Source organism: Dryas octopetala, chromosome 3 (genome assembly GCF_963921425.1).
Source record: "Dryas octopetala chromosome 3, drDryOcto1.1, whole genome shotgun sequence".
NCBI lineage: Eukaryota > Viridiplantae > Streptophyta > Magnoliopsida > Rosales > Rosaceae > Dryas > Dryas octopetala.
Genome location: NC_141368.1, coordinates 9,073,119 through 9,100,360, shown reverse-complemented (window position 1 = coordinate 9,100,360; position 27,242 = coordinate 9,073,119). Strand labels below are relative to the sequence as shown.

At 35.8% G+C, this 27,242-nt stretch overlaps 4 protein-coding genes across 7 annotated transcripts; 1 reads left to right on the top strand and 3 right to left on the bottom strand.

Annotated features, from left to right (window-relative positions):
- The first annotated feature begins 233 nt into the window (after positions 1–233).
- Positions 234–3,629, top strand: LOC147290555 (putative polygalacturonase). Its single transcript, XM_086235450.1, has 6 exons — positions 234–364; positions 572–907; positions 1,897–2,017; positions 2,194–2,368; positions 2,532–2,602; positions 2,780–3,629. The coding sequence occupies exons 1-6, from the start codon at positions 329–331 to the stop codon at positions 3,487–3,489; spliced, it is 1,449 nt and encodes a 482-aa protein (XP_086091576.1). The 5' UTR covers positions 234–328; the 3' UTR covers positions 3,490–3,629.
- A 436-nt stretch (positions 3,630–4,065) lies between these two features.
- On the bottom strand, positions 4,066–9,090 carry LOC147290554 (mitogen-activated protein kinase homolog MMK2). Its single transcript, XM_086235451.1, has 6 exons — positions 8,602–9,090; positions 7,356–7,485; positions 6,646–6,783; positions 5,702–6,034; positions 5,024–5,207; positions 4,066–4,674 (listed from the first exon to the last, which is right to left on the bottom strand). Exons 1-6 carry the CDS (start codon positions 8,769–8,771, stop codon positions 4,502–4,504), a joined length of 1,128 nt encoding a protein of 375 aa, XP_086091577.1. The 5' UTR covers positions 8,772–9,090; the 3' UTR covers positions 4,066–4,501.
- A 2,551-nt stretch (positions 9,091–11,641) lies between these two features.
- LOC147290553 (protein BPS1, chloroplastic-like) lies at positions 11,642–14,350 on the bottom strand. 2 transcript variants are annotated; one of them, XM_086238836.1, is made up of 2 exons: positions 14,205–14,350; positions 11,642–12,924 (listed from the first exon to the last, which is right to left on the bottom strand). In XM_086238836.1, the coding sequence occupies exon 2, from the start codon at positions 12,909–12,911 to the stop codon at positions 11,853–11,855; it is 1,059 nt and encodes a 352-aa protein (XP_086094962.1). In that variant the 5' UTR covers positions 12,912–12,924; positions 14,205–14,350; the 3' UTR covers positions 11,642–11,852. The 2 variants fall into 2 exon arrangements, with proteins under 2 accessions (XP_086094962.1, XP_086094963.1); XM_086238837.1 differs by lacking the exon at positions 14,205–14,350 and adding an exon at positions 13,994–14,144.
- Positions 14,351–17,400: 3,050 nt separating this feature from the next.
- On the bottom strand, positions 17,401–21,383 carry LOC147290552 (putative serine/threonine-protein kinase At1g01540). Of its 3 annotated transcripts, none has more exons than XM_086238835.1 (8): positions 20,502–21,383; positions 19,536–19,640; positions 19,321–19,443; positions 19,046–19,216; positions 18,796–18,925; positions 18,491–18,697; positions 18,218–18,395; positions 17,401–17,610 (listed from the first exon to the last, which is right to left on the bottom strand). In XM_086238835.1, the coding sequence occupies exons 1-7, from the start codon at positions 21,098–21,100 to the stop codon at positions 18,234–18,236; spliced, it is 1,497 nt and encodes a 498-aa protein (XP_086094961.1). In that variant the 5' UTR covers positions 21,101–21,383; the 3' UTR covers positions 17,401–17,610; positions 18,218–18,233. The 3 variants fall into 3 exon arrangements, with proteins under 3 accessions (XP_086094961.1, XP_086094960.1, XP_086094958.1); XM_086238834.1 differs by lacking the exon at positions 17,401–17,610 and adding an exon at positions 17,758–17,894; XM_086238832.1 differs by lacking the exon at positions 17,401–17,610 and having other exon boundaries at positions 17,904–18,395.
- Positions 21,384–27,242: the final 5,859 nt, after the last annotated feature.

Below are 27,242 nucleotides of genomic sequence, written 5' to 3'. Positions count from 1 at the left end.
GGAGAATATATAGATGATTCATGCAAGAAACCAACTTAATGAATAATGTCATTTTTTCTCCAACTATGTAAAGAGAGACTGTTATAACGGTTGTTCTTTATTATTTTCATTACGAAATGGTTGAGTATATATAAATATATAAAGTGAACAAATAAAGGACATTATAAATATGAAACTGAAAATTCATTTTTTTCTTTTTTGTTTTAATTTGTTTTTGAGAATGACAAGCCGCCCAATGTCACAGCTGAACTTCACCCTATATATACCTCCATTAATTTGTTCTCTTCAAACACCTAAAACAAATTCCAAGTAAGCTGCCTTTTCCGAAATGAAGTTGCTGGGGAGAAGTCACATGAGAACCCAAGTAAAACCTCAAACCACTTTCTCTCTTAATCATTTCCTTTTCCTTCATTTTCTCACCAAACAAACAATGTCTCATTTTTTCTTTTGCAAGTGACAACTTCTTCTTTGTGCATTTTCCCCAGCACCCATTTTTGTACTCTGTTCACAAAACAAGCTCTAACCATTTTTCTTCTTTATCTTTATTATTTTCTTGATTTTTTCTTTTCAGGTGATTAAATTTGTCTTAATACTTGTTGTGGTGGCCTTGCTGAGAGGGGCTGAGAGCAGAAAAGCCAAGAAAGCCAACAAATTTGAGTCCTTTGAGTACAGTGCTATTAGCTGCAGAGGTCATAGTGCCTCACTGACTGAGTTTGGAGGAGTTGGAGATGGAAAGACATCAAACACAAAGGCTTTTCAGGCTGCAATCAATCAGCTGAGCCAGTTCGCCGCAGACGGTGGTTCTCAGCTGTTTGTTCCGGCAGGGAAGTGGCTGACAGGGAGCTTCAACCTCACCAGCCACTTCACTCTCTACCTCCACAAGGATGCTGTTCTCCTTGCCTCTCAGGTCTCTCCTTTTCCTTTTTCTTTTTTCCTAAACAGGAATATATCTCCTATTTGTGATGTTTAATTATGTTTTAACTTTTAATTATTGAGTTTCTTTTATAAATAACATGTTTACTAAGGCCTATTTACAAAACCAAACATTTTTTCTAACCAATTCACAAAAACATAATGTTTACAACTTCAAAATAATAAGGTGACTAATCAACTAACTATTAGTTCAGTGATATTTCTATTTCTTCCTTCAGAGGTGAGTTAGAGTTGGAATCTTCCAACGAAATATCAAAAAAGTACAAAGGTGACCATTGTGACTTGTGAGGGTATGTGGGCTGGAGTTGGGCTCTTTTTTTTGTTGTTTCTATTGTTATGGACTTGTGGGCTTTTGCTTGTATTTTTTATGCTTTTTGGGCTTTTTAATGCAATACTAATTTCGACAAAAAAAAAAAACTATTGTGAGGGTGATATGTGAGTCGAGATATGGGTGTCTCAGGTCTTGTATTCTTTTCTTAACTCACATCTCAATCTCAGATATAAATGACACAGGCTTTGATATAGTTGAAAACAAGTTAATTTTTTTAAGAATTAAAAAAAAGGTTAATTTTCTAATGGTTTTCTTAAAAAAAAAAAAAAAAACCCTTAATGGCTTAAGGTAAAAGGTTATGTTTATTCATGGGGTCAAGGTATGAGAAGGATTGAAGCAATTAGTTTACAATGAGTGAACTCCCAAATAACCTTAATGATTAACAAGTTATGTGAAGTCAAATGGAAGATAAATTTGGTAAGGTTGAAGCTAGAAAACCAAGAAATTGATAGTAAACTTTAGAATAGGGACAATTTTGGTTGCTTATGTCAGCCTGGTGAGGCCCTCAGCTCTGCCTCTAAGTATTCCTTGTTGTGCATGCTATATTGGTATGGTGGTCACCTAATGATATGTGGTATGCTATGCTTAATTGGTCATATTAACTCAATTAATGAAGTGGATTTATTAATTAGGACATGAATGAATGGCCAGTGCTCAAACCCCTGCCATCATATGGTAGAGGAAGGGATGCAGCAGCTGGAAGGTACACCAGTCTCATATTTGGAACCAATCTCACTGATGTCATTGTTACAGGTACCTGCCTAGTACCTACCCTACTTTATATGTATATATTAATCAGATTAATAGATTATGATCATAATCTATTAGCTTCTGTTCAACTAAATACTACCAACCTTTTTATTTTATTTTTTTATGTAACTTGAATAATTGACTAAATTCTTTGGGACCGACCCAATTGTTCATTTCAGGGGACAATGGCACAATTGATGGTCAAGGTGCATTCTGGTGGCAACAGTTCCACAAGAAAAAACTTAAGTACACCCGCCCTTACCTGATTGAAATCATGTTCTCAACCGATGTCCAAATCTCAAATCTAACTCTCCTTGACTCTCCATCGTGGAATGTTCATCCTGTTTATAGCAGGTAATTAAAATTCTTTCACATTTACTTATCATATCTCTGGTCAAAGTGAAACTATATATAGTTAGCATCCCCTTGTCACTCAATCTTTGGCATGATTTTTTTTTTTTTTTCTTTCACTTTTATAACTGGGTTTTGATTAAGATTTCAAATTATGATGTTACAGTAACATTCTAGTCAAAGGGATTACAATCATCGCTCCAATTACATCTCCAAACACGGATGGTATCAACCCAGGTTTGTCAATTAAACATCATTAATGATTATGATATCATGGTTAGAAGTGGTCTCAAGTTCGAATTTTTCTCCAAGTAAAACATAAATTCTCGTTTGGACCGTTGTATAATGGGATCCAATTACATAGTCTAACGTTAGGATCATGGAAAATCCACAAACTAATGTTCTTCAATGCAGATTCTTGCACAAACACTAGAATTGAAGACTGTTACATAGTCTCTGGGGATGACTGTGTGGCTGTGAAGAGTGGTTGGGATGAGTATGGCATAGCATTCGGATGGCCTACAAAACAACTTGTAATCAGAAGGCTCACATGCATTTCACCTTACAGTGCCACCATTGCATTGGGAAGCGAAATGTCCGGCGGGATCCAAGATGTCAGAGCTGAAGACATCGTGGCCATCCATACCGAATCAGGGGTCAGGATCAAGACAGCTGTAGGGAGAGGAGGGTATGTCAAGGACATATATGTTAGGAGAATGACCATGCACACCATGAAATGGGCATTTTGGATGACTGGCAATTATGGGTCACATGCTGATGGCCACTATGACCCAAATGCACTGCCTGAGATCAAAGGGATTAATTACAGGGATATGGTGGCTGACAATGTGACAATGGCTGCAAGATTGGAGGGCATTGCAGACCATCCCTTTACTGGGATTTGCATGTCCAATGTGACCATTGGGTTGGCAGTGAAGGCCAAGAAGCAGCCATGGACCTGCACTGATATTGAAGGGATTACAAGTGGGGTCACACCTAGACCCTGTGCTTTGCTGCCTGATCAGGGTCCTGAGAAAAGCACAACTTGTGATTTTCCTGAAGATGATCTGCCAATTGACATGGTAGAGCTCAAACAGTGTACTTATAGTATGGGTAATGTATAACATTCTAAAATCATGTACTAGTGTTTATTAGTGTTTTCCAGTGTGTTTTATGGAAGAGATAATCTGTCATACCATCAAAAAGTATTTGATGACAGATATAAAGACTGAAATAGAAATTTCTGCTCATGCTTTGTGTTTAACTGTTGATATAAGAAAGATAATAGATGGAAGTATCAAACGACATTGTATAAGCACAAAATCAACACAAAAATATGAGCAGAAAATCCAAATTTGAAAATCAAAATTGGGCCAAAATTCCAAAACTGTGGAACCAAATACAGGTTGAGACAGCACCCTGTCCACATGCATGCTCTTCCATACTAACTAGTGGTTATGGATCTAGAAATGATCTTAGTAACCCATACTGAAACATTCTATAACTTTTTTTTCAAATTTCAGATGCCACTGTCTTTAAGTTTCTAAATGAGCATATTATTTGATTTTCACAATGAAGCCAAGCAGAAATTTGTCTCTTAAAATCCTGACAGCTGAATGAAACTTAGAATGCAAACGAAATATACAGATATTTAAGGGCTTTCATGACAAAAAGGAGTTGAGATGATGGAGCCCAGCCTATCAAACGAAGCAACTGTTCATATTCATACCCTACCATTCTAAACAGAGATAATTGCAGGACTGTTAGGCCTTACAACAGTGCTGGGTAATAGTGCTGATAGCAATATCAGCATCAGTTCAATGCAATCAGCCACTAACCTCGGCTCCTAGGTCTACAATCAAGACATGAACATGCACCAATGAGGGATTGGGGTCTACAGATTACACTGAGTAGGCAGCCTTGAGATTCAACTTTTGACCCCTTTTACACATTTTCAAAGATGTGATAATGTTGAATGAATGGCATCTCAGGACAATTTCTCAGTAAATCCCAATCTCTCCAGCACAGTTTTTAAAATTTCTTTTCTACAGGAGGATCCAGTGGCTTCTATGTAGTATCATTGTATCAGTTTTCGGGTTACTTTCTAAGTGTATACAACAGATTATTGCACAATCCTCAGTGAACTGGATCTGGATTGAACTTTACTGATTCTTTCCAGATGAGCTCCTTGATGTTCTCTTCGGTAAAGGATGGTTGCTCAAAATCAAAACTGAAAGGACTTGGGCAGACAGGCTCCTCATTGATATCATGAAGAGGTGACAAGTATGGGTGGCAAAGAGCCTCATCAACTGCAAAGCACCAGGGAGAAAATAATCGTCAATGCAAGTAACAAGGAAGCATATTTAAAAACTTCTAAGTGATATTTCCTAATTCACTGCAAAAAAAAATCTCACATTTGGGAATAACAAATTGACAACACATGCATTGCTATTTCTTTATCTGAATATCATAATATGTTCCGCCAAATATATCAGAATAGTACATACTAAATCTTCTCATTACTATGTTTTCTAACATTCATTATTTACGGATATTTTCCAAAGTTCCAGTTCATTATGGTGCTGCAGGATTAAAATTCTTAAAATCATTTATGTCAGAACCAAAATAGTTGAAGTGCAACACAATGATTAAGAATACCTGTAATGCGCCTGTTTGGGTCAAAGATGAGCATCTTCTCTAGCAAATCAACAGCACCAGGAGACATATTAGGAAATCCAACAGAGAAGTTCTGCTTTGGGTACTGAGGTAGTTGTCGAACATATCTTCGAGCATTATCACTTCGTAAAAATCCAAGGCTGGAGTCATCAGGCGAACCTATGAGCTGCTCAACACAAAAGGAAAGCAATACACAAGTTATCATGATCAATAAAGTCATACAAAATAAAACAAATTCTCATTTTTGACAAAGCCTATATCCGCAGAAGGAAAGAGCATTTTTCCTACATAGGTTGAGACACTAGACCTTCATCTTTTAAAAGAGGCATTCATCGTCTATTGTCTATCTCTCACAACCATATAGATTAATCTTATTAGAACGTCAATCTTTCACTTTGATGTCCAGAGATAATCAGGTGTACATACTTTCTCCCATTTGGCAACAAGAAACATGGACAAATGTAAATCAAATGAGAAATCTGACCCTTGAAATGAGGAAATTTGTAAAGTAAGCTCGGCATTAAGAACAAGCAAAAATTATACCTTATAGGTAGGAAATTAAATTTTTGAAGATTTATTACTGAAAATAGGTCATACTTGTAATGTACAAACCAGTGACAGACCTATATAGGTTCAGTAAGCAAGATTTAGAAACCATACCTCAGTGATGAGTCTCAGCTGATGTACATAATCTTTACCAGGGAACAGGGGTCGTCTAGTCATGATTTCACCAAGAATGCAACCTACAGACCATATATCAATTGCTGCAGTGTACTCTGAGCAATTAAGGAGCAATTCTGGTGCGCGGTACCAGCGAGTAACAACATACTCAGTCATGAAATCAGTTTCAGATGTTGTCCTTGCAAGCCCAAAATCTCCAATCTTAAGGTCACAATTTGCATTCATGAGCAAATTGCTGGGCTTTAAATCACGATGCAAAACATTCGCCGAATGTACATATCTGAGCCCTCGTAACAACTGGTACAGAAAGTACTGTGAAGGAAACATTTAAGCATTAGTGAAAGCTCAAGCATGTAAAGACCAAAATCAAGATCATGAGAATGGTTGAAAAATCAAGGTTAAAGAAAGATGCTAGATGCAGAGAATTTCGTCTCATTGATCTATTAAGAAAACAAAGCAACGGATCGGAACCTTGTTTGCAAGATGAGATGGGGATCACCTCTCACAATTCATTATCAGTCTATGAAGGGATATATGAAAAGCTTCACCCTTTATAAAGCTGAGTGGTAAAAAGTAGTGTGCCATCTTCAGTATTCAACCTACTTCAGTGACAAGCATGTATTGCTCTCACAGAAACCTAACAGATAGAAATATGGAACCCAACTATAAAGTTTTGGCCTTTAAAACAAAAAGGAAACTGCTGTCAACAGTTTAGAACATTCCAGGAGATGTTTATCCATCTGAACTACAAGAAAGTACTAAATTCAAAAGGCATAGAAAACATATGTACAACAAGAAACTACTGTCAAAAGTTTAAGACATTCCAGAGGATGCTCAACTATATGAACTACAAGAATGTGAGTACTTAATATCAGATAGCATAACAAATATAACATAAACCAACAAATAAATATAGTGCCAACCCGACAATGATCATCAGTCAAAGGTTGGTTGGACCGTATTATCTGATGAAGATCAGTGTCCATTAATTCATAAACAATGTAGACATCATTGAAGTTCTCCTTCTGTGGAGGCCGTATGATGTCTTTGATGGCAATAACCTGCAGCAGAGAAGAACTAACTAGTAAGCTACTACAGAAAAACAGAAAACCATAACTTAGCATAACCTTGATTCTCAATTTTTAAACAATATCTGTGCAAACAAGAACTAAGTCCATGTGAGATTTCATCAAGGAATGGTAAAGGGAGGATTGATGGCGGGAAACCCTTCCCAAACTCTGCCCATTATAGAGACCCTTGTATCAAAACCCGCTCTATGGTTGGTGGTGCAGGTCTCATAAAAATACTTTAATACACATGAACCCTCAAGGCATCTGAAAAATGCTTGTAAATATTTCAACAGAATTACATATGAAAATCATTTTAAGTGAGTCTTCTACTGTCACAGTGTGCAAATTCTAGTTGAGATTCTTTTTGCATAAGTTTTTTTTAATGATCAGGTATTATAATAAAATTGGCTACTTATCACCTTGAATGTTTACCATTAAGTAATTATATTGTTATAGATGATAAACAAAAAGAGTATTTCCACAAATATAGTGCTGAAAGAGAAAGAGGGGAGGATAAGAGAATCCTCATAGGAACATGAAGGGTAGAAGGTCACAAAAATTACATTTTCATGATCCATGTGCCGAAGAAGTTTAATTTCTCGTAAAGTCCTTTTGGCATCTATTCTGTTGTCAAATGCATTACCAATCTTCTTAATTGCAACCTCCTCACGAGTCTCAGCGTTCACAGCAGCACTGAATGCAACCAAAAAATTTTATCTTCCTTCAAATTTGTGATAACGCATAGGAGATAACTAGATAAGTCAAATAAATGGAAAATAGCAATTCTCATGATTATCTTAAAATAGCACATCATTCACCCCAAAACACGCTGCACTCAAACACACTAGTTCCGCACTAAGTCACAAGAACTGAATATATCATAAAACTTTACATATTAAAATGAGACTTAGGAATACACCAGTACAGAAGATTGAGTTAATTCCATTTAATTAAACAAGGAACAAGCGAAAAGGGAAGACCACACATAACCTGAGTGGAATAGCTAGGAAGGATTACACATTAGAGATAGACTGATATTACGGCTATGAATAGGCTAACTGACAAAAAGCATGTTGAGTACCCTAAATAACATGGGAATAGAACTTCAAGCAGTCAATCCTGATGTTCTAGGATAATGCCTTAGTTGAGGTCAGCTGAGTACATATCTCTTCAAGTTACACTCAAAAACACATTGATTGACCATAATTCTTTTAATTTCAATTTTTTCACATTCTTATGGAGACGGTTAAAATGTATTTATGGACTAAAATCCCACCAAACGTTACTTATCACTTATCCCAGCTAAAAAACACAAATCAACAGCTCCCAAATCTCATTAAAACATCAAATGGCAACAGCTTCATAACTTTTTTAAACCATAAAGAGAAAAAGAAGAAGCCTAAGTTCTATCCTACTTTAGAAAAATATAATTCCCCAACCAACAAAACAATATCTCCAAACCAAAAAGCACCATAACCAAATTCAACTCCACAAGCAAACAAAACCAAAGAAATAAAAATAAAACCACAAAACAATACCATCTCTAACAAACCCAGCTAAATTGCCATACGAGAGATCTTCAAAAAATTTCATAACCCACATACACGCAGATTAAATTAAGTAAAAGTTTGGTCACAATTAGAAAGTGCTTTTCCCGCTTCTTACGCAAATTAGCTTTCAAACAATAAAGGAACTTCCATATTATAAACCAAACTATTCCCAACACTTCCAAACAACACCACAAGCAAATCCAAAGGCACCAAAATCAAACTAACAAGAAAAAGCACAAAACCCAGTAAAGATTCTCACCAAACAATACCATAAGCACCTCTCCCAACTGGTCTAATAGGAGGCACGTACTTCCTAGAAACCTCAAAGAGGTTGCCATACACATTGTACTGAACATAGCGTCCACCGTGGGTGGGTACCCCTCTGATGTTGTGGTCAGCTGCTGCTGAAGCAACAGAGCTGGACTCCATGGTCGACCCGGGTCCGAATCCGAAATGGGTCGCGATCCAGATGAGCTAAAAGCTAAAAGTTTACAGAGAAGGAGCTACAGAGCTAATGGAGGAGGAGAGCTGCTAATGCTAAATTTGGGGAGGATGTGTCGGTAGGTGTAGAGGTTTTAAACATTTCTTTGGTTTTCTTTTTTGGGGGTTTTTGGAAAATGCAAAGAAAATAGAAGAAATGAAATGGGTTATGTGTCTGTGTACGGGTACGTGTATGTGCTGGAGCGAGAGAGAACTTTCAAGGAGGCTTTTGAACTGGAAAAACTTGGGTAACCCGTGAACGTGAAGAAATGTGGACCTTTTTACTCCCCTTTTTGTGAGGATTGGTATGGTGTCTGTGATTTTGGGTTTAACATTTTTTTTTTTCTCTCTTTTTTACTTTGTCAAAAGAAAAAATAAAAATAGTGTTGGGTAGAGTCAAATGAATAGTTGATAAATAAAGCATCAAAAGCCTACTGTACATTATGAACTTTTTTCTGCTTTTTGGTGTGCCTTTTTTTGGGACTACTGTTTAAATTTAATTATTTTTCTCAACTTACATGTCATTTTCATATTGAATTCTACTATTATCTTTTTAATGCAATGATGTAGTGTGCACACAATATGTCACATAGGTTGATAAGAAAAAATTAAAACAAGTAGTATTTTGATCTTCTATGGAATGAAGAGGTCAAGTAAAAGTTGCAAATAGGCTGCTTTATTCACTCCCAAAAATTTCTCTTGAACCTAAGTGGCCAAAAAAAAAAATTATCTTGAACCCAAAAACATCATCTTCTTTTGTAGTTGGTCATTTCCCATAGTTCACACCCATATCGATAATTAGTTGTTAAAAAGTCTATGATTAAATCTCACACCAATCAAATCATCAATGGTTTACAATTGTAGATGTTCGGAAAAGAAACTATTTCAAGAAGTCCAAAGGCATGGTTTTGACCCTTTTACTTTAAGAGAAGCTTCCTTCCAATCTGAAAGTGTGAACATGAACTCAAATTTCATAGCCATGACTTGAGCAGCATGATGTCATTGCAGATTCCATTGGATCATTCCATTTCAATTTTCAAACAAATTAATAAGGAGTAGGGTCATATATGCTTTTAAGATAGGTGGCCTCTTTAGATAATGGATTGGCTGGTTTGGTAGGTTTACATAACTATACAGGTTATATTCATCATTCATGGATTGGATGCTTTGGTAGGTAAGGTGTACATTGGTGACAGTGATTTTGCTTTGATAATTAAAATACTTGTTAGTTAATCACTGACTTAAATATCATATTAATGCATAATGCATTATGCAAGCAAGAGCGAAAAGTCTTGGTTCAATTTATAAGTCCAAGTTGAAGAAGTTAGTGGCTTCCTCTCAGATGCAAGATGGTGTTGGAAAGTTCAACTTTTCCACGATTTTGATTTTGACTGAATGAGAAGGAAAGAAATTAGAAAGAAAGCACGCAGGCCTCTGCATGCGTAGAGCAAACGCTCTTTGAGGGTTGAGTCTTGATTCATATTAACTGGAGGAATAATCTAACACGAATCATTTTGATGCTCTTGTCTTGATGTCTACATCCTCAATTGAATTATTTCTCAACCCACCCACCCACTCACCCGTAGGCACTTGATGAGGGAGGTAGACACCCCAGAATGTGTACACCCATAGTCGGTAAGTTTTGCTCCACTCACTTTCATATGCCCAGGCCTGGACCCCAGGAAGGGACCAGAGTTTCTCAGCAGCCAAACAAGTCACAACCACAAGGTCTGCTATCTACTGAAGAAGAAACCAATAAAACTGTCAAAAGTCCCAGCCCTAGTTGGTGGGTGCATTTGCTGCTATACCATTAACATCTTCTCTCATGCTTCTTATGGTGGGTGGTGCTCTTGGTCCCATCTATGTAATTGCATCAACCTACCTACACAACCCAAGGAATTGGCTGAATAACACACCCAAAGACTAGATGTGATTCTCAATTAAAATCCAGGATCATGCCCAAAACCTGCTAAATGCATTGGAAAATTCTTCCTGGAGTCTTATCCAAACCAAATATTAGTGAGGACCTTGAAGCAGTAGACAGTAGTATCTCAATAAAATCCAGATGCAATGGAGCTGGAAATTTTACCTCAGGTCGATCTTCAGCTGCCAAGTTTAAGAAACAATTGCTCAAATATATCCACCCAGTTCAGTTGGATTGCATTGGAAAAATGCCAATCGAAGTCATTTTGTGTGAAAATACAATCACATATTCATCAATCATACAACCCCACTCTGGGATCCGACACCAACTAGATACAAGATTACTACCAAGTGCAGTATATACCAAATCACATTCATATTTATTCAGTTAGATAAAAGAAGCTTAACATTTATAAAGCTACTTCTACACAGGAGCTCATTAAGTAGGTCAGGCTAATTGACAGATATTTGCAAAATATGAACCATATGATACAGAATGTACTGGTACTCACCTGCATTTGCACAAGTCAAGAGGAAAGAACAGCCAGTCCAGGAGGATGCAAGGTGAGAGATGAATGTCCTCCCAGAAAGATAACAAGATTAGGGGCTAATATTATATTCAGAGTGTAGACTTAAAATTAAGCCCCAACCCCCACATGCTAATCAATAGGTTCTTCAGAATAAGCTTATATATAATTTCAATTTTCCTTTCTTTCCCTTTTTGTTTTGGGGGTAACCAATGAAGAGAGAGAGAGAGAGTAATTTTGTATATCTTTTTTTTTATTTTTGGCCAAGTAATTTTGTATATCTTAATACACATAGTAGGGCACATATTCTCCACAAGTGAACTATAAGTGAAAACAGATAATTCAATGCCAATGGTACAAACTCCCACGAATTCAATCCAAACCCTTTCATATATCATTGTCAATCCATAGTACAACATACTAATACAAACTAGTAAATTAAGAATATAACTTATCTTACAACTTACAACATACTGATTACAATAAGCCATACATGATGGTATACTTGCAAAAACCAGAAAACAACAAGCCCCATACCTAAATCCACCTGCATAAAGGAGAGAATTTAGCGTCGCTAAGATTATCTCACAACCTGCCCTACTACGTTTCCCGGAAGCATCCGGTCAAAGACTGTTTCACTTGATCTTAGTTTAGAAAGCAAAGCATCACGTCCGCCTAAAAGGATTTGGAAGAAGCCATCTACTTCCTTTGTAAGAAGATCAAGTCCTTGAGAAAGTTTTTGCGCCTTTGTTTCTAAATCCAAAATAGAATTCTTGAATGCTTCCCCTTCAGCAAGGTCCGCGCCATCTTGGATCATGGGATACAAATTCTTGACAATATTATCAACTGCTTCCAGCTCTTTCACTACAATAACTTTTCCACTGGAAATTATATTTCTAATTTCCCCATTTACATTACTCTGTAAAGAAGTAAATGCTTGTGCCCACAGATATGTCTCAGCAACATTCAAATCTAACAACTTCTTTGCAGAACCAGAAAAGGCTGCAGCAAATATACTACAAACAGACACCGTCAACACCTTCACGCCATACATAGCACGCATCAGAACTTTCCCTTTGGCTGAGTTCTTAACCTTTGGCAGATCAAGTGATTCCACAAGCTTGTCCAAAATGGCACTAGAGATCTCAACTCTGGGGTTCTTTGATGTAATATGATGCCTCCAGTCATCGAGTGAAGAACGGGCCCGAATAAATTGCTTCGAAGAGGTTGAATCCAAATTATGCAGAACGCACTGAAGAAAAAGATGCCCCTGGCTTAAACGTGAGAGCTCAGAGCTAAAAGCAATGCATATATCAAGCAACTTTACACTGATGTCCAAGTACACATCAATCCATTTCTCATCCCAGTCACTCACAGGGAGATCAATCTCAGTTATGAGGGTTTTTATATCATTATGAGTTCCAGAAAGTGACTCCATTGCTAGTTTCATCCATGACAGGCTGAGGACATCATCCTTGTCTTCTGGGTTAAGCTTTCTCATCCTCCCAGCCAATTTTTCCTCAAAAGCATTCAACAGTGCAAGAACCCTTGGAGACATATGAGAACCCTTTGCTGAAATCATCCGGAAGGGATTTCCAAAATGGAAGAAAGGTCGGTGTGGTTCCTGTGGACGACTCATTGTGGTTTATTCACTGCAATAAGAAATAAATGCGATGTACATCAGCTCTGAAAGTCATCCCACAGTGAGCAAGTCATAAACATGATGAGATATCAAGCTGTAAATCAGCCTCATAAAGTCATCCAATAGGTCATGACAGAATCAAAGGCACCGTGAACATTTACAAAACTAGCTCTTTTCAAAAGCCAATTGTTGGACAACCTCTATCAAGATTCAAGAGTAATGTGTTGCAAGACAAAAAGCTCACTACCATGTGCTCTAGTCATCCAGGAGACGACAACATGAAATATGTTAAATTCAACAAATATACATCTGCAGTCTTCCACTTAACTCCAGTAGGGAGAATAATGAAACTACATAAAAAAAAAAAAAAAAAAAAATAGCCTGCCTAGTTGAGTTGACAAGACCACTTCAAATAGATAAATCAGAGAATACAAATTTTCTCTATTTGTTTCTTCCATTTATAATAGCCACCAATATGCGGATGCCACTTCATGAGTTTTAAACAATTTCATGCGTGAAAGAAGGGTTATTTACACTCTTTAAGGAACATTCATAAATTTCATAATAAACTTAACCAAGTTACAGCTTATGTACGATGTACTAAAGTAATACAAAGCCATACATACAACCCCACCCTCAAAAAAATTTAAAAAACAAAACAAAAATCATCTTAATCTTATATATTTCTATAGGAAAATAGAGATACAGATAAACAGAATCAAAATAACACAACGCAAAGCAAATTTTTTATGGGGGAAAACAAAAGCACCTATGTGTCATCCGATTTTCTCCCACTTTCTAAGGTACCAGACGGCGATCATCAAATACCAACACTGATAATCCTAGCCATCTCTTACATATAAAGAAACCCCAAATTTCTAGCCAAAGGTTTCATGTCAAAAACTATAGCCCCAGATATTTAAAACTAATCTCACAATTATTATAATCTAAGACAAAATTAAACAAAGCCTAAAGCTTTACCCAATCAAATTACATACGCATACAAAAATACTTGGCAGAAGTACGTAAATTGCAAACATATAATAGGAAAATACACATTTATACACCGACTTACTTACCAAGCCGTTAGATCTTAAGAAACCTGCACCAATAATTGTGAAATTTGACAAATTGGAAACTGAAACCCTAACCTCTGATCCTAATCTAAAATGAAACTAAATTTCAAACAACAAACAAAAAGGGAAAACTTTCTTTCTGATTATATGGTAAACAGATCAAAGGTTTAGCAGGGACATGGAGATAGATAAAAAGAGAAGGAGAGGTTCGTACCTGATTCAGAAGATAGATCGAGAAATTTCGTTGAAGGTTTCCGTATCGGTGACTCGGTTTTTTGAGTCTCGTTGAAATTGTGAGGCTGCTGAGGCTCTGCTGGTTTTTTAGTTGGTGAGGTGAAAGTGATAGGCTCACCGAGGGATGCACGGGAGAGTGGCCACGTGGGTGAATATGAGTAGAGTCGTAGAGAGGTAACGTTTAGATATTTCCGCTGGGGTTCGATAACCTTCGGTTGTTAGAGCATCTCCAATGGACCGGTGTAAAAATGGTCCAAAAGCCCAAAATCTAATTGTTCGGCCGAAAAAAAATTTAATCTAGACCCGACTTGAACACGATAAAGCCCAAGCCCGTTTGAAACGGAAATATTTTGGGCGAGCATTGGGCGTAAGAATTTTTTAACAAACTCGGCCCGAAGCCTGACCTGAAGACCGGCCGCAAACCCAAAGCCGAAGCCCATCCAAATCAATTTTTTACAATATTTTTTAACCATATTATAAAGTCAAGAAGAAGTATTTTTTAACCCAATATTCATAAAAATCGGTAAGAATTATTTTGTTTACATATATTTTTCTTGTTACTTTTATTATTATAATGTTTTAGTGTTAATTACGCATTTCAAAAATAAAAAAGTATGATGAGCCCAAAACTAAAACCTGAATTAGCTGAAAGTCCAAACTCGAAAATTCACTAGGATGGGCTTCAGGCCCTCATTCTGCCTTTTAAGCCCGGCTCGGCCCTAATTTTTGTAAAGCCTGATGGGCTCAGCTTGGGACAGCTCGGCCTGGCCCATTTTACACCCCTAGCAGATATATAGGCCAAAAGTGTCTTTTACTAACTTATATGGTACTTTAACATGAAAATTTGTTACCTCAGAAGTTTGTCACTCTAATGGATGAGGCAAATATTCTTCTATTGTTTTGGTAAAAGCTACTTTATCGAAATTGACGAAACAATGAAGATGTTATATCTTTTTATTCATTAAACAGTAAGTGGACCCAATTTGTTCTAATTTGACATTTGATCAAATATACCATAATTTTCTCTTAGATTAAATTTAACTATGAGTTTACCTTATCAATTAGAGGCCCAAAATTTGACATGTCATTACAAATAAAGTTAGGCTCATCATTTACCTCATCTTTTAGTGGTTCTCTTAGATTGGGGTTGCTCATATGTTACTATTGTCACGCGGTTGGTGAAAAGTTTTTAATATACTTTTTGCAAGAAACATGGTGGGTTTTCAATGGTTGTGAATAAATTTTCGCTAAACTCTATGCACGGAGATCCTAAATATGATTAGATGAACAGTATTGATTGACATTGGCAAAGAAATGCTATTTGCACAAAAAATGACAATTTTTAACGTGATACTATGCTACGACTTGAATTCAATGTAAAGTTAGTTTTATCATGTCACTATTACTTAAAACCAAATCATATATAGCATTACTCATTAACACGAAAACTAAAGAGACCAAGTTAGTACCAAGCACGAGTAACTTGATTGTGACACGATAAACCTCTTTAACTCCTATTATATGAAGCAAATGATTAATTTTCTCCGATTGTATGAGTTCTCAAATAAACATATAATTCTTTTGTGGTTTTGCTAATATCAAGATTAAATGGATTTTCTTTGTCTCAATGTGCACCTTGGAGTGTCTAAATGTACACATTAGGATGTTTCAAGGTACACCTTTGAGATGCCTGAAGATCCATCACTCAAGGCCATTCTAGAATGCCTCAAGTTCCACACTTTGATGCTTCAAGGTGGATGCTTTAAGGTCAATCCGTAAATGTATCAAGAACTTTGAGATATCTCGGGTTTGGTGTAGAAATAGAGAGAGCTTAGTATTAAGTTTTTAGAAAACAAAATATACGAATCAACATAAGTATGACACGATTAATAAATGTGTGGGATTAGTGTAGAATCATTTGACACATTTAATTAAACAAATCAAGTTTAATTAACAATTATTCGGCACAAACACAACCCGTTATCACAAATAGTTACAACTCACAACCCGTTTACTTAAGGCTGGTTTAGTATGCTTTCGGTTTTGATTTTTTGTCTTATTTTTAATTAAGGAAGGCGATTTTTGCACTCCATTTTTCTCCATTTGCACTTCTTCTATTTTTTAAATATTTTCCATATAATTTTATTAAGTAAAGTCTCATATTTTGCCCTAGACCTTATTTCCTGAATAACTTCATTTTCTTTAGAGAATCTCTTTATGTTCATTGCTTGGTTAATTAATTTTCATCTACAACATTCTCTCTCTCTCTACTTGTATTATATTTGTTCAGTATTTCAATTAATTTCATTGTTTTATGCCAATCAAAATCAGAAATGTGTCAGGAGAAACCTTAGATAAACCTTAGATAAATTGAGCAAACGCCATTACATTTTTGCCTTAATATGTTTGGTTTTAGTTTCAAAAATCATTGAGCACCTAATCGAACTTATAGGAAAGACATACATGCTTAGTCCTAGTACTACTACTTCTAGAATATGTAAAATTTCAACAAATTCAGAGCACCAACTAGGTTCTTAGAAAGATTGTTGGTGCTTTGATTTTGGACATCTGGATTGTTTTCTATGAAAAGGATCATTTGAGGCAGAAATCACAAAAAGATATTCTGTAAAGGAAATGAAGTTGTATAAGAAAAAAAGTTTAAGAGTAATTTGAGATTTCACTTAATAAAAACAAATAGAAAAAATTGAAAAAATAAAAAAAGTGCGAGTAGAGAAAAGTGGAATGCGAAAATCACCTCCATTAATTAAAGATACAAAATATGTAAAAGAATCATGAGGAGAGATTATAGATGTGAGGGATGGAGGAGAAAGTGAATATGAAATTATTTATAAAATAATAACTAAAAACCACAAACAAAACCAATTTTAAATAGTTTTTTCTTTTTCTTTTTTTGCCACTAATTTAAATAGTTTTTTAAGAGAAATAGTTTTCTCTTTTTATTTTGGTTATAGTTTTATGCATTCTCTATCATTTTTCCTCACATCAAGCCTGGCCCAGTTGCACATGGCTCTCTGACAAAATTGCTTGCTCAATTCAACACGCCACCACAAAGAAATGCATTAAAAAAGTCTTAGATGCTATAAAGACAGGCATTTAGTTTTCCCAAAGGAAGTGAATACTAAAATAGTTAAGAACATAAATCCACAAGCAGAGAGGACCCCCCAGAAATCAGCCTAACATTGCAGGCTGCATAAAAAAGACAAAAGGGTTCCCCAAAAACATCCATGGCCAGCTTTCTCCATCATTCATCAAGACAAGTGTCAATATTAAGCTTCAAGGGCAAGAGCATGTTCTGCAATTGATGGTGAAACCAAAACCATGACCCCAGGGCCCAGTTCCAGCCCATATCCTAGTTGCCCAGCTTGCTGGTCCAACAAGGACAAGAAAAAACCACATGAATAAGAAGCTTCAGAGGCTTGTAGAAGCAGCAGCTGTGTCAAACTGTCAACTGCATTAGCTGGTTGCTGGGTCCATTCCCCAGAAACCATCCAAGGCACTGATGTTGATGTAATCTAAGTGCTCCTATCAGAGTTAACTGGTAAATGGGTCCCACCACTCACCACCGTCTGATTTTGAGGCTGGCAGTGATGGTGACAACCCAAGCATGAACATGATAAGCATGCATTAAGTAATCCATCTCTTGACGCAACTAAAATAATTAAAAGGGAATGCACATAAGTAACTTTATTATGTGAACACTGAGAAAGAGTTTATATATCTAATTATCTATATATATCTTTGATGTAACATCTTGTTTTACAAATAAAACAATAATAAAGAATTATGTTTCCTATAAGAATGATGGGTACAAATTGTTTTCAAGTGTACAAATGCATCCGAATTTGATGCACATCCTAAAAAGATATGTAACTAAGCATGGAACAAATGCAGATTATTGAAGATACAGCCAAAATCAGGGTAGAAGAAAAATGAGCTTCAAAAACTTGGAGATAACTAAAACCTGTTAGTTACCTAATCCTTCAATGGGTCATCTCCACCTTGTAGGTTGATGATGTCTCCTACCATTATCACCTTCACTAGTATCAGAATTCCCTCCATTCAAGTGATTATCCCCTATCTTCACTGCAACATGATTCTCCCGTTGATGATCAGGATCTGATCGGGAAGCTTCTCTTCCAGTTCGGCGGTCCTGCATATCAATGACAAAATGGATGAAGGGTTCCATATTTGATCAAGAACAAAAGGTCATCAAGAATCTTGATATTAATTTTTCATGACACATACATCGCGAAGCAAGTCATCAGCCTCAAGCATGTGGATCACATGTCCCATTTTCGGCCTTTTTGTGGCATCAGGATCAACACATCGAAGAGCAACCAGCAGAGCACGTTTAAGTGCTTTTGAAGCAGGCATCTCAGGCAGCTTGGGATCAACTATTTCCTCAGATTTTCGGCTTCCAACCATATTTTTTAACCATTCAACTAGATTCACCTGAAAATATTAATTAAATCCCAACTTACAGTTAGCAGGAGGCAGGAGCAAAAGATAACTCAGATACATGAGGGGGAAAAATATATTTCAAACCTAACCTCTCCTTGTGGTCGACTATAATCAACAGGGCTTCTCCCAGATATAATCTCCATAATAAGTATTCCAAAGCTATAAACATCACTCTTCTCGTTCAGCATTCCAGTGCAAGCATATTCTGGTGCAACATAACTAAAGAAACCACCAAATATGAGATTTATTAACTATATGAGTCTTGATGCATATGTTTAGGTTAATCACAAATAAACAAAATCTTTAGAAAAAGAAATCGAGACAAAAGTATGAACTAACCCAAATGTTCCCATCACTCGAGTTGTCACGTAACTGTTCTCAGAGCACAGGAGCTTAGCAAGCCCGAAATCAGATACCTTGGGGTTCCACTGGCGATCAATTAGTATGTTGCTGGATTTCACATCACGATGAACAACCTTTGGTTCGAGACCCTCATGAAGATAGGCCAACCTACACAATGAGGAAACAACAAATGAGTGGCACTTACATGCATCAATGTGGGAGTATAATAATAATAATAAAAAGAAGTGTGTGAACTACTATAACTATAGTACCCTTTTGCTGTTCCCAGTATAATGTTCATACGGATATCCCATGTTAGAGGGCTGACTTCACCAACATCCCCATGAAGCCATTGATCCAGATTGCCATTGTCAACGTACTCATACACAAGCATCCTAAGAAACAAAACCATAAGTTGATCGATATCTTATACTTCACAACAACCACAAACTCAAAATCCAGTTTTCTTGAGATAAATCATCAATACCTGTATGCACCTTCAACACAGTATCCAAGCAACCTTACAAGATTTTTGTGTCTCACACGCCCAATTACTTCCACCTCTACTTTAAATTCCTTCTCAGCTTGACCCCTGATAATCAATCAGTAACAGCAAATACGTTATGCATGCATATAAACGATTAGGAATTATTCTACAATCCAAAGCAGAAAGTGCTATCAGTTAATTGTTGGCCATAGCAGCCATTCACTAAACAGTAAGAGCCAAGGCAAAAGGAATGTGTGTGAGAGAGAGAGATTCTGGTGCTAACTTCATCCATTCAAGTTTGACTATGAGCACAAGGAAGTTAAAATGAAGATGGGTTCTTCTTTTTCAGAAAGCAGGTGACTTTACAGCACAAATTCTAACAAACGCAAGAGAAGAATAACGAACAAAAAGGGAACAAAACCAAAAAAGAGTTGCAAACAGTAACCAACAATTAATCTAACCAACACACAAATACCCTGTTTGGTTGCCGAGAAAATGTAGGAACAGAAAACCTCACGTTGGAAATAATTACAGGAAAAATTTTCAAATTGCAAACATGATGTCAACTTCATTCGGTTATACCTAACGCATCCTTCTACCCCTATCAGATATAATTAAAATACCACAATTATCAGATATATTCAAACGCCAATTGGGAATTAAAAAAAGAAAAGAAATACCTTCTATTTTTAGTTTCTGAGCGTTTCTATTTTAGTAAGGTACATCAATTTAACACCCAAAAATACAGAACGCAAAAAAACTTGGAATTTTTTTTCATTTTTGCTTACTTATTCAGCAACCGGACCATAGATTCACCAACCAAAAATTCCAATCCACATCAAAATCTTGTGTAATCAGCAAACCACCAAAAACCCATATCCAAATCATACCCAAAACCATAAAATACACATGAAAGTTTTTATCTTTTTTTTTTTAAAAAAAAAAAGCAAAGCCATTTTAGAGTACCTGTTATTCAACAAGTTCTTCACAGCAACTCTAGTCCCATCACTGAGAATCCCACTGTACACAATCCCATACCCACCTTCACCAATCACATTCTCTTCACAGAGCCCATTTGTGGCGGCCTCGAGCTCTCTAAGAGTGTACCATCTCCCCCAACCCAGATGCGAGACCTCGGGGCCCACTACGTTGGCGCTCCCATAAGACGCCGTCTCGGCGCAGCCTCCACCGCCGCTATTGAGAGTGCCCCTGCTCTCGCCGCTGGAGGCCCGGTCCGAGAACACCACAACGCGGTGGTCGGGCTTCCCGATCTCGACGTGGAGCTCCGGCTGGTGGTGGTGGTGGTGGACGATCTCCTGGATTTCCTTGGAGATGACTGGCGTGGCGGGCGAGTCGGTGGTGGTAGTGGGCTGGCGTTGGGCCATGTTGTGGGCCTTGTGGGCCCTGGAGCGGTGGCGGGAGGTGAGGCAGAGCGAGAGGAGGAAGAGCGTGAGGACTATGAGCGAGCCGATGAGGATTCCGATGACGACCCAAAGACGCAGGCCGAAGATTGAGGTCGGCTTCGACAGCTCCGTGTTCACAAACGCCGCGTCGTACACTGACATTGTGTGGTTTTGGGTTCGAGAATCTGGTACTAGTGGAATTTACAAGGGAGGATGTGATGTGGGTCGGGTCGCATTTGGGTCGCCGGTAAATGGATTTTCCGGCGAACAGAGAACAGAGAGAGAGAGATGGAGAGAATTTAAAAACCGAATTGTATTTGTAGTGCAGTGGTGTGTATAAATGATCTGTCTGACTCTCTATTATTTAGGTGGTCTTTGTAAGTCCTTGACAAATCATGTAATGACGCTTATGTCCCTTGTCTCAGACTCGGACTCTGACAGTCTCAGCTTCACTGTCTTCTTGCTTACTTTCCAGTTTCCAAATGGTGGTTGTTTAGCTGCTTAGCTTAAGCTATCAAGCTTAGGATTTTTTTCTGAGAAAAAAAACAAAAAAAGCTTTATGTTTTTGCCTTTTTTCTTTTAATGAATTTCATTCATTGTCCGACCGAATAAAAACGAATTCCATTCATTGCAATTTACAATTCTACACCCGCTCATGCACAATATTAGAGAGGAAAAATTTGTAAGCTTACATCATGCATAAATAATAAATTACGAGTGAGTTATGACTTATGAGTTTATTGATTTTATTGAAAATCATATGTTTATTGAGAGTTTATTGCATCAAAGGATTTTAATACCGGATCCTTTTCTCCTTTTTTTTTAATCTTATTTTCTCTTTTTATTAACACAAAATTCAAATTCAGAAATTTATTCAATAGAATTCAATTATTCATATCAATCTAGTGACATTTTATTAGAAGAGATTTTAAGTTTGAATATCTCCTCTCCAATTTTCTTTTAAAGAGATTTAAGTAACTCTCATTACATAACACGACCAAGGAAAATCAACTATTGAATTCTATTTAAATTACCTTGAATGATCAACTATTGGATTACATGTAAATGGCTTCAAATTGTTGAGATTTTAGGAAATTAAAAGAAAAGGAAAGAGATTGAGAGAAAATTGAAGACTCTAAATCTTTTAGGAAATCAATCTAGACAGATTATCTTATCATTTTTAATAAATTAATTGATTAAAAATTATATATTAAGCAGATTGAGAAAAATCTTTTAAATTTTGAAACACATAAAGTTTTTTGGATGACTGAATTTATCAAAGAAAGTATTTTGAAATAATCATAATGTACACCAGCCAAGTTTTTTAATTTGCGGGAATAAAACTCAGGCTTTCACGAGGGTCCAAATCATGGTCTTACCACAACTGGTTGTATGAAATTAGCCGTGGCTTCTTCATCTAGGGTGCGCCATAGACACTTGCTCATTAATCTATTCATATGAACTAAAGATTAAGTTTTTTTGTTGTTTTTTTTCTTTGCATACATTATGGTTTGAACTTAGGATTTATTCTCCCCCTCCCTACCTCAATGTCACTTGAAATAGAAGTCAAGGCGAGCTCAAAAATCAAAATTCAGACAAGTTCAAGTCCATCCAAATTGCACTCTTAATCCTTTATGGTTTTAATGTATTTGAGGAAGAGTAAATGTTAGCAAGCCCATTAATTGTTAGGTAACATATCACTTTCAAATCAACGGGAAAGTTTGCAATAATGTCCATAAGTGCACCCTTTGAACCAAAAAGTGCATAAGTGCACTACTAATCTACTATCAGCTAATTTAGTTAAGTTGGGAGAAAGAAAATTGGAGGCTATCGGGTCCCATTGACCCGCTTTTAAACGGGCTGAGGTAATATATTACCAAAAAGTGACCGTTATCATATACTTGTACATTGGGTTGGGCCCATAAAAGGATTTTTTATTTTTAATAGAACTGTAGTATTCTTTTGTTGGAAGTAAATTTCAGATGGAGAATCTATTCTGAAGATTCTTAAATTTTGGGATAAATTAAACAAAAAAAGAAAGAATTGTTATTTGCACTCTAAAATAATCTTCTTGCATTTCTTATGAATGAGTGCTTGGTGAGTGTACGTGAGAAGTTGAATTTGGAGTCCATATATCATTTTCCCACTTCATATTCACTGCATAATCGAGTTTTTTGTGTAGCTATGAAAACTCTCATAGCTCGTTTTCTTTTCTTATCACGTATAAAAGCTCAAGTTAAATTTCAAGTTTGTGTAATCAATTGAATTCCACCCACTTTATATTTACTTTTTACTCTATAAAATTTTGGGTTTTCAAAACGTTTGCATATTATCATAATATTATTAAGTTTATTGATTATGAAAAATGACGTGAGTATGTAGTTTTTCACAATCTCACAATATAAAAATATACGAGAATGTTTGAAAAAATATATATATATATATATTACCCATGTTTATCAACTTCAGATATGATAAAATAAATTTATACAAAGTATATAAAAATAAATCTATATAAAGATGGCCCAGAAATGAGTCCCACAAATAACTTTTGTGATTACAATGGGACAATAACATAAAGGTCAGGGCAGTGTTATGGATTCAGAAAAAATGCTTGATTGCTATCCTGTCACTGCTTTGAGTGCATGTTTCAAATTGCAAGTGGTCTTATGAAGAATCATATATATATATATATATATATATATATATATATTATATTCTAATTGAGTTCAGACAAGGTAACAAAAAGTTTGTAAAACAAAAGCTAAACCACCACTAATAGTGGAAATCCCTCAAGGAATAGTGTGGACAGCATAATGGCCCGTGATGGAATTTGCTATTTTATTTTATTTTTTCTTGTGTATTGTGTGTGACAGTTGGGTTTCCTTCAGATTTGGCTAATGAATGAAGGTGAATTATTGATCATGATAAATGATTGTCCTAAAGTGTCCTCTTTCTTTATTGTTAATTGTAGTGGTAATCATATTCTTCGTAATAAAATCAGTCGGGAGATTTTGGATTCTTTGATTAATTGAGTCAAACTATCAACTCATCATTTGACATCAAAATTACTTGGTGACTTACAGATTAAGGGTTTGGGTAAATGATTTATGCCCACCTTGGGAAACTTCTTGAAATGTGGATGTTAAATCAAACTATTAATCTGTACTATATTTTGTTGGCCACGTTAGACCTTATTTGTTTTTTCCCTTCCATTTCTTTTGGATGAATATGAATAGCAAAAAGACCAAGAAGTAGATATCTGTGTTGTTAATTGTTCTTTCTTAAGTCCTAAATATGTACCACAATTTTTTTGTTAAACAACCAATTTATAACTCCAAAAACACTTTTCTATCACAACCAAACCCACTTTAACACCAAAAAAAAATAAAAAATCTTAGTTAATTTGTAATAATCCCCTAAAGATAAATCGTGACTTGAGAGCACAACAATACAAAAACAAAACAACAAATCAATATCCAGTTTCCACATGTGAGCACTTAAATACTAGCAATAAACAATAGAACCAACCGGCAAATCAAATGCATAATAATTTGCCATGTCCCTGTCTCCTTGTTATCTAGGGAAGGGATCGTCGGTAAAACTTAAAAGACACTCTTATCCCCTAATTTAATTTCAGCATCTAAGGACAAGTTGGTCATAAAATACAAAGCAGCAGAGAAAAAGAACTCCAACACATAGATTAAAAAATATTGTTGTAAAATTTTCAAGGAAAATATCAAGATACAACAAAGTTGAAGGTAACTATCATAAAAATTGTTCCAATTGTTAGGTCATACGATGCGATGATGCAAACATTATACACAATAAAATCTTTTTTTTTTTCCTATTCACTTTTATTAATTTTCCCCTGAATCCCCAATTACTAATATCTATAATCATGTTCTACCCTAAGAAGTAAAAGTAGTGGTAAACTATGTGAATCCCTATTGAATTTAAATATAAACAAAACAAACATTGACAATTATTAGCGCAATCTTTGTCAACTAAGATTGAAGAATCGTTGTTGGATATTCTCCAGATAAAAGCCAGAATATGGTTCTTATGGGCGGTTTAAGAAGACATGTACCAATTACAAAAACTGTTTTTTTATTAGATACACTTTCTCTTTGTGGTATTCCACCTCTTGCTTGTTTTTGGACCAAATATGAAATTCTTAATGATAGTTGGTTGTATTCACCGATTTTTGCAATAATAGCTTGTTCTACAACAGGATTAACTGCATTTTATATGTTTTGTATCTATTTACTTGTTTTTGAAGTGAGTGGCCAAAAAAAGGAAGATTGAAGAATCATGTTTGTGTTGATCATCCATAGCAAGGGCGGCGACAAGATTTTATTGTTCGGTTGGCCGAAACATAATACATCAAGAAGAGTAACATTCATTTTAAAACTAAGCCAAAGTGCATTTTTGGTCTCTGTACTTTAACAAAGTTTACACTTTAGTCCAGTTTTTTAAATTTGAAAATTTTAGTCTCGTATTTTCATTACATTTGCAACTAGGTTTAAATTATTAATTAGATTTAAATTATTGTTGAAAATATGATGTATCAAGGATATTTTGGACATTTAAAATAACCTATGAGTGAAACTCATTTCACTGAGTGACGTTGCCCAATCACATTTGGACACATGTCTTTTTTACTTAATTATTTAAGTTTTTGTTTTTTCTTTCGTTCTTAATTATATTTTATTTAACTTTTTAAATTATTTATTTAGACCGTATTAATCATGAAATGTCTAAAATATTCATTCATATGCATTGTCACATCATATTTTTGTCTAAAAAATACATTGAGTTAACAATTTGGACCTAATTACAAACATAATGAAAGTACAGGACTGAAATTGCCAAAATTGAAAGAACGTGAACCAAAGTGAAAACTTCGTTAAAGTACAGGGACAAAAAATGTACTTTGGCCTTAAAACTATTTAATTTTCACCAATATCTCAATATATTTCTCACATAATCTCAATAGGATCTAAAAGTTATAAGTATATATATATATATATATATATATGTTTTCAGTATTAAAAAACGCTAATATGAAATTGTCAAGTTGTGTACATTCTACATATAAATCTGCATATAATTAGCATGAATGACATGACATATTCTTTGAGTGACATTACACCCCCCCAAAACATATGCATATTCATAATAATTTTATGAATTCATCTAGATATCTACAATTAGTTTATTTTATTATGTTATATTTTATCTTTTGATTTAGGGAAGGGGTTCGAAAAAATTAAAAAATTTGAGAAAATGGGAGTCAAACTTAGAATATCTCTTTTAGGTCAACTACACAATATAATCTCATAATTCAAACTGTTTATTTTTTAGGCCGACATAAAAAATATCTTTGTAAAAAATCATTTAAATCGGAAATTATTTAGTTAAGTGATTATCATTACAATTATTTCTATGTTTTATTAAATGTGTTCGTCTATTTATTTGAATACAATTAGCTTATAATAGTTTATAAGTGCTGCTATTTGCACACCTTTTTTTTCTTTTTGCACATCCTTTACTCTTACGTACCCTACAAAATTTTCTAAATTTTACAATTTCTCAAAACACACTCCCAAAATTCCAAAGTACCTACTCACCAAAAAAAAAAACACACCCACAGCCAACCCAGCCCTTTCCACCTCTTGAACACCCACAGCCAACCCACCCCCTGCACCAAAATGATCTTCCCACCTTGTAGCTTCTCCGGCCAAAAAATCATTATGCTCTCTCTCTTCCTCTTCCCCTCTCTTTCTCTCATTCGCACATTCTTCTTTCCTTCAGCGAGGTCACTGGGCTGTGTGGGGAAGATTGGGGCAGGGAGAGGCTGGGCGCGGAGGGGCGAGGTGAGGCTGGGCGTCACCGATCTGGAACAGAGGACAAAGAAGAGAGAGAAATGGAGAGAGATGAGAGAAAGAATATAACTGGAAGGTTGAACTGCCGGTGACCTTGCCGGCGGCGGGGGTGGCTGAGGGTGGGGTCGAGGTGAGGACAGAGAGGGACAGAAGAGAGATAGAGAAAGGGAGAAAGGAGAGAGACTAGAGGGAGAAAGGAAGAAAAGAGAGAGAAGAGAGAGAATGGGAGGCGCCGGCGATTGTGGGGTCGGGGTGCGTGTGGACTGGGAGGTTGTGATGGCTGGTTTGAGGTGTGTAACAAGGGAATTATGGTTATGGTTATTTGGGTTAAGGTTATAATTATAATTTAATAAATAAAAGAGAAGGATGTGCAAAAAGAAAAAAAAATAATATGTAAATAATAACACTCTAGTTTA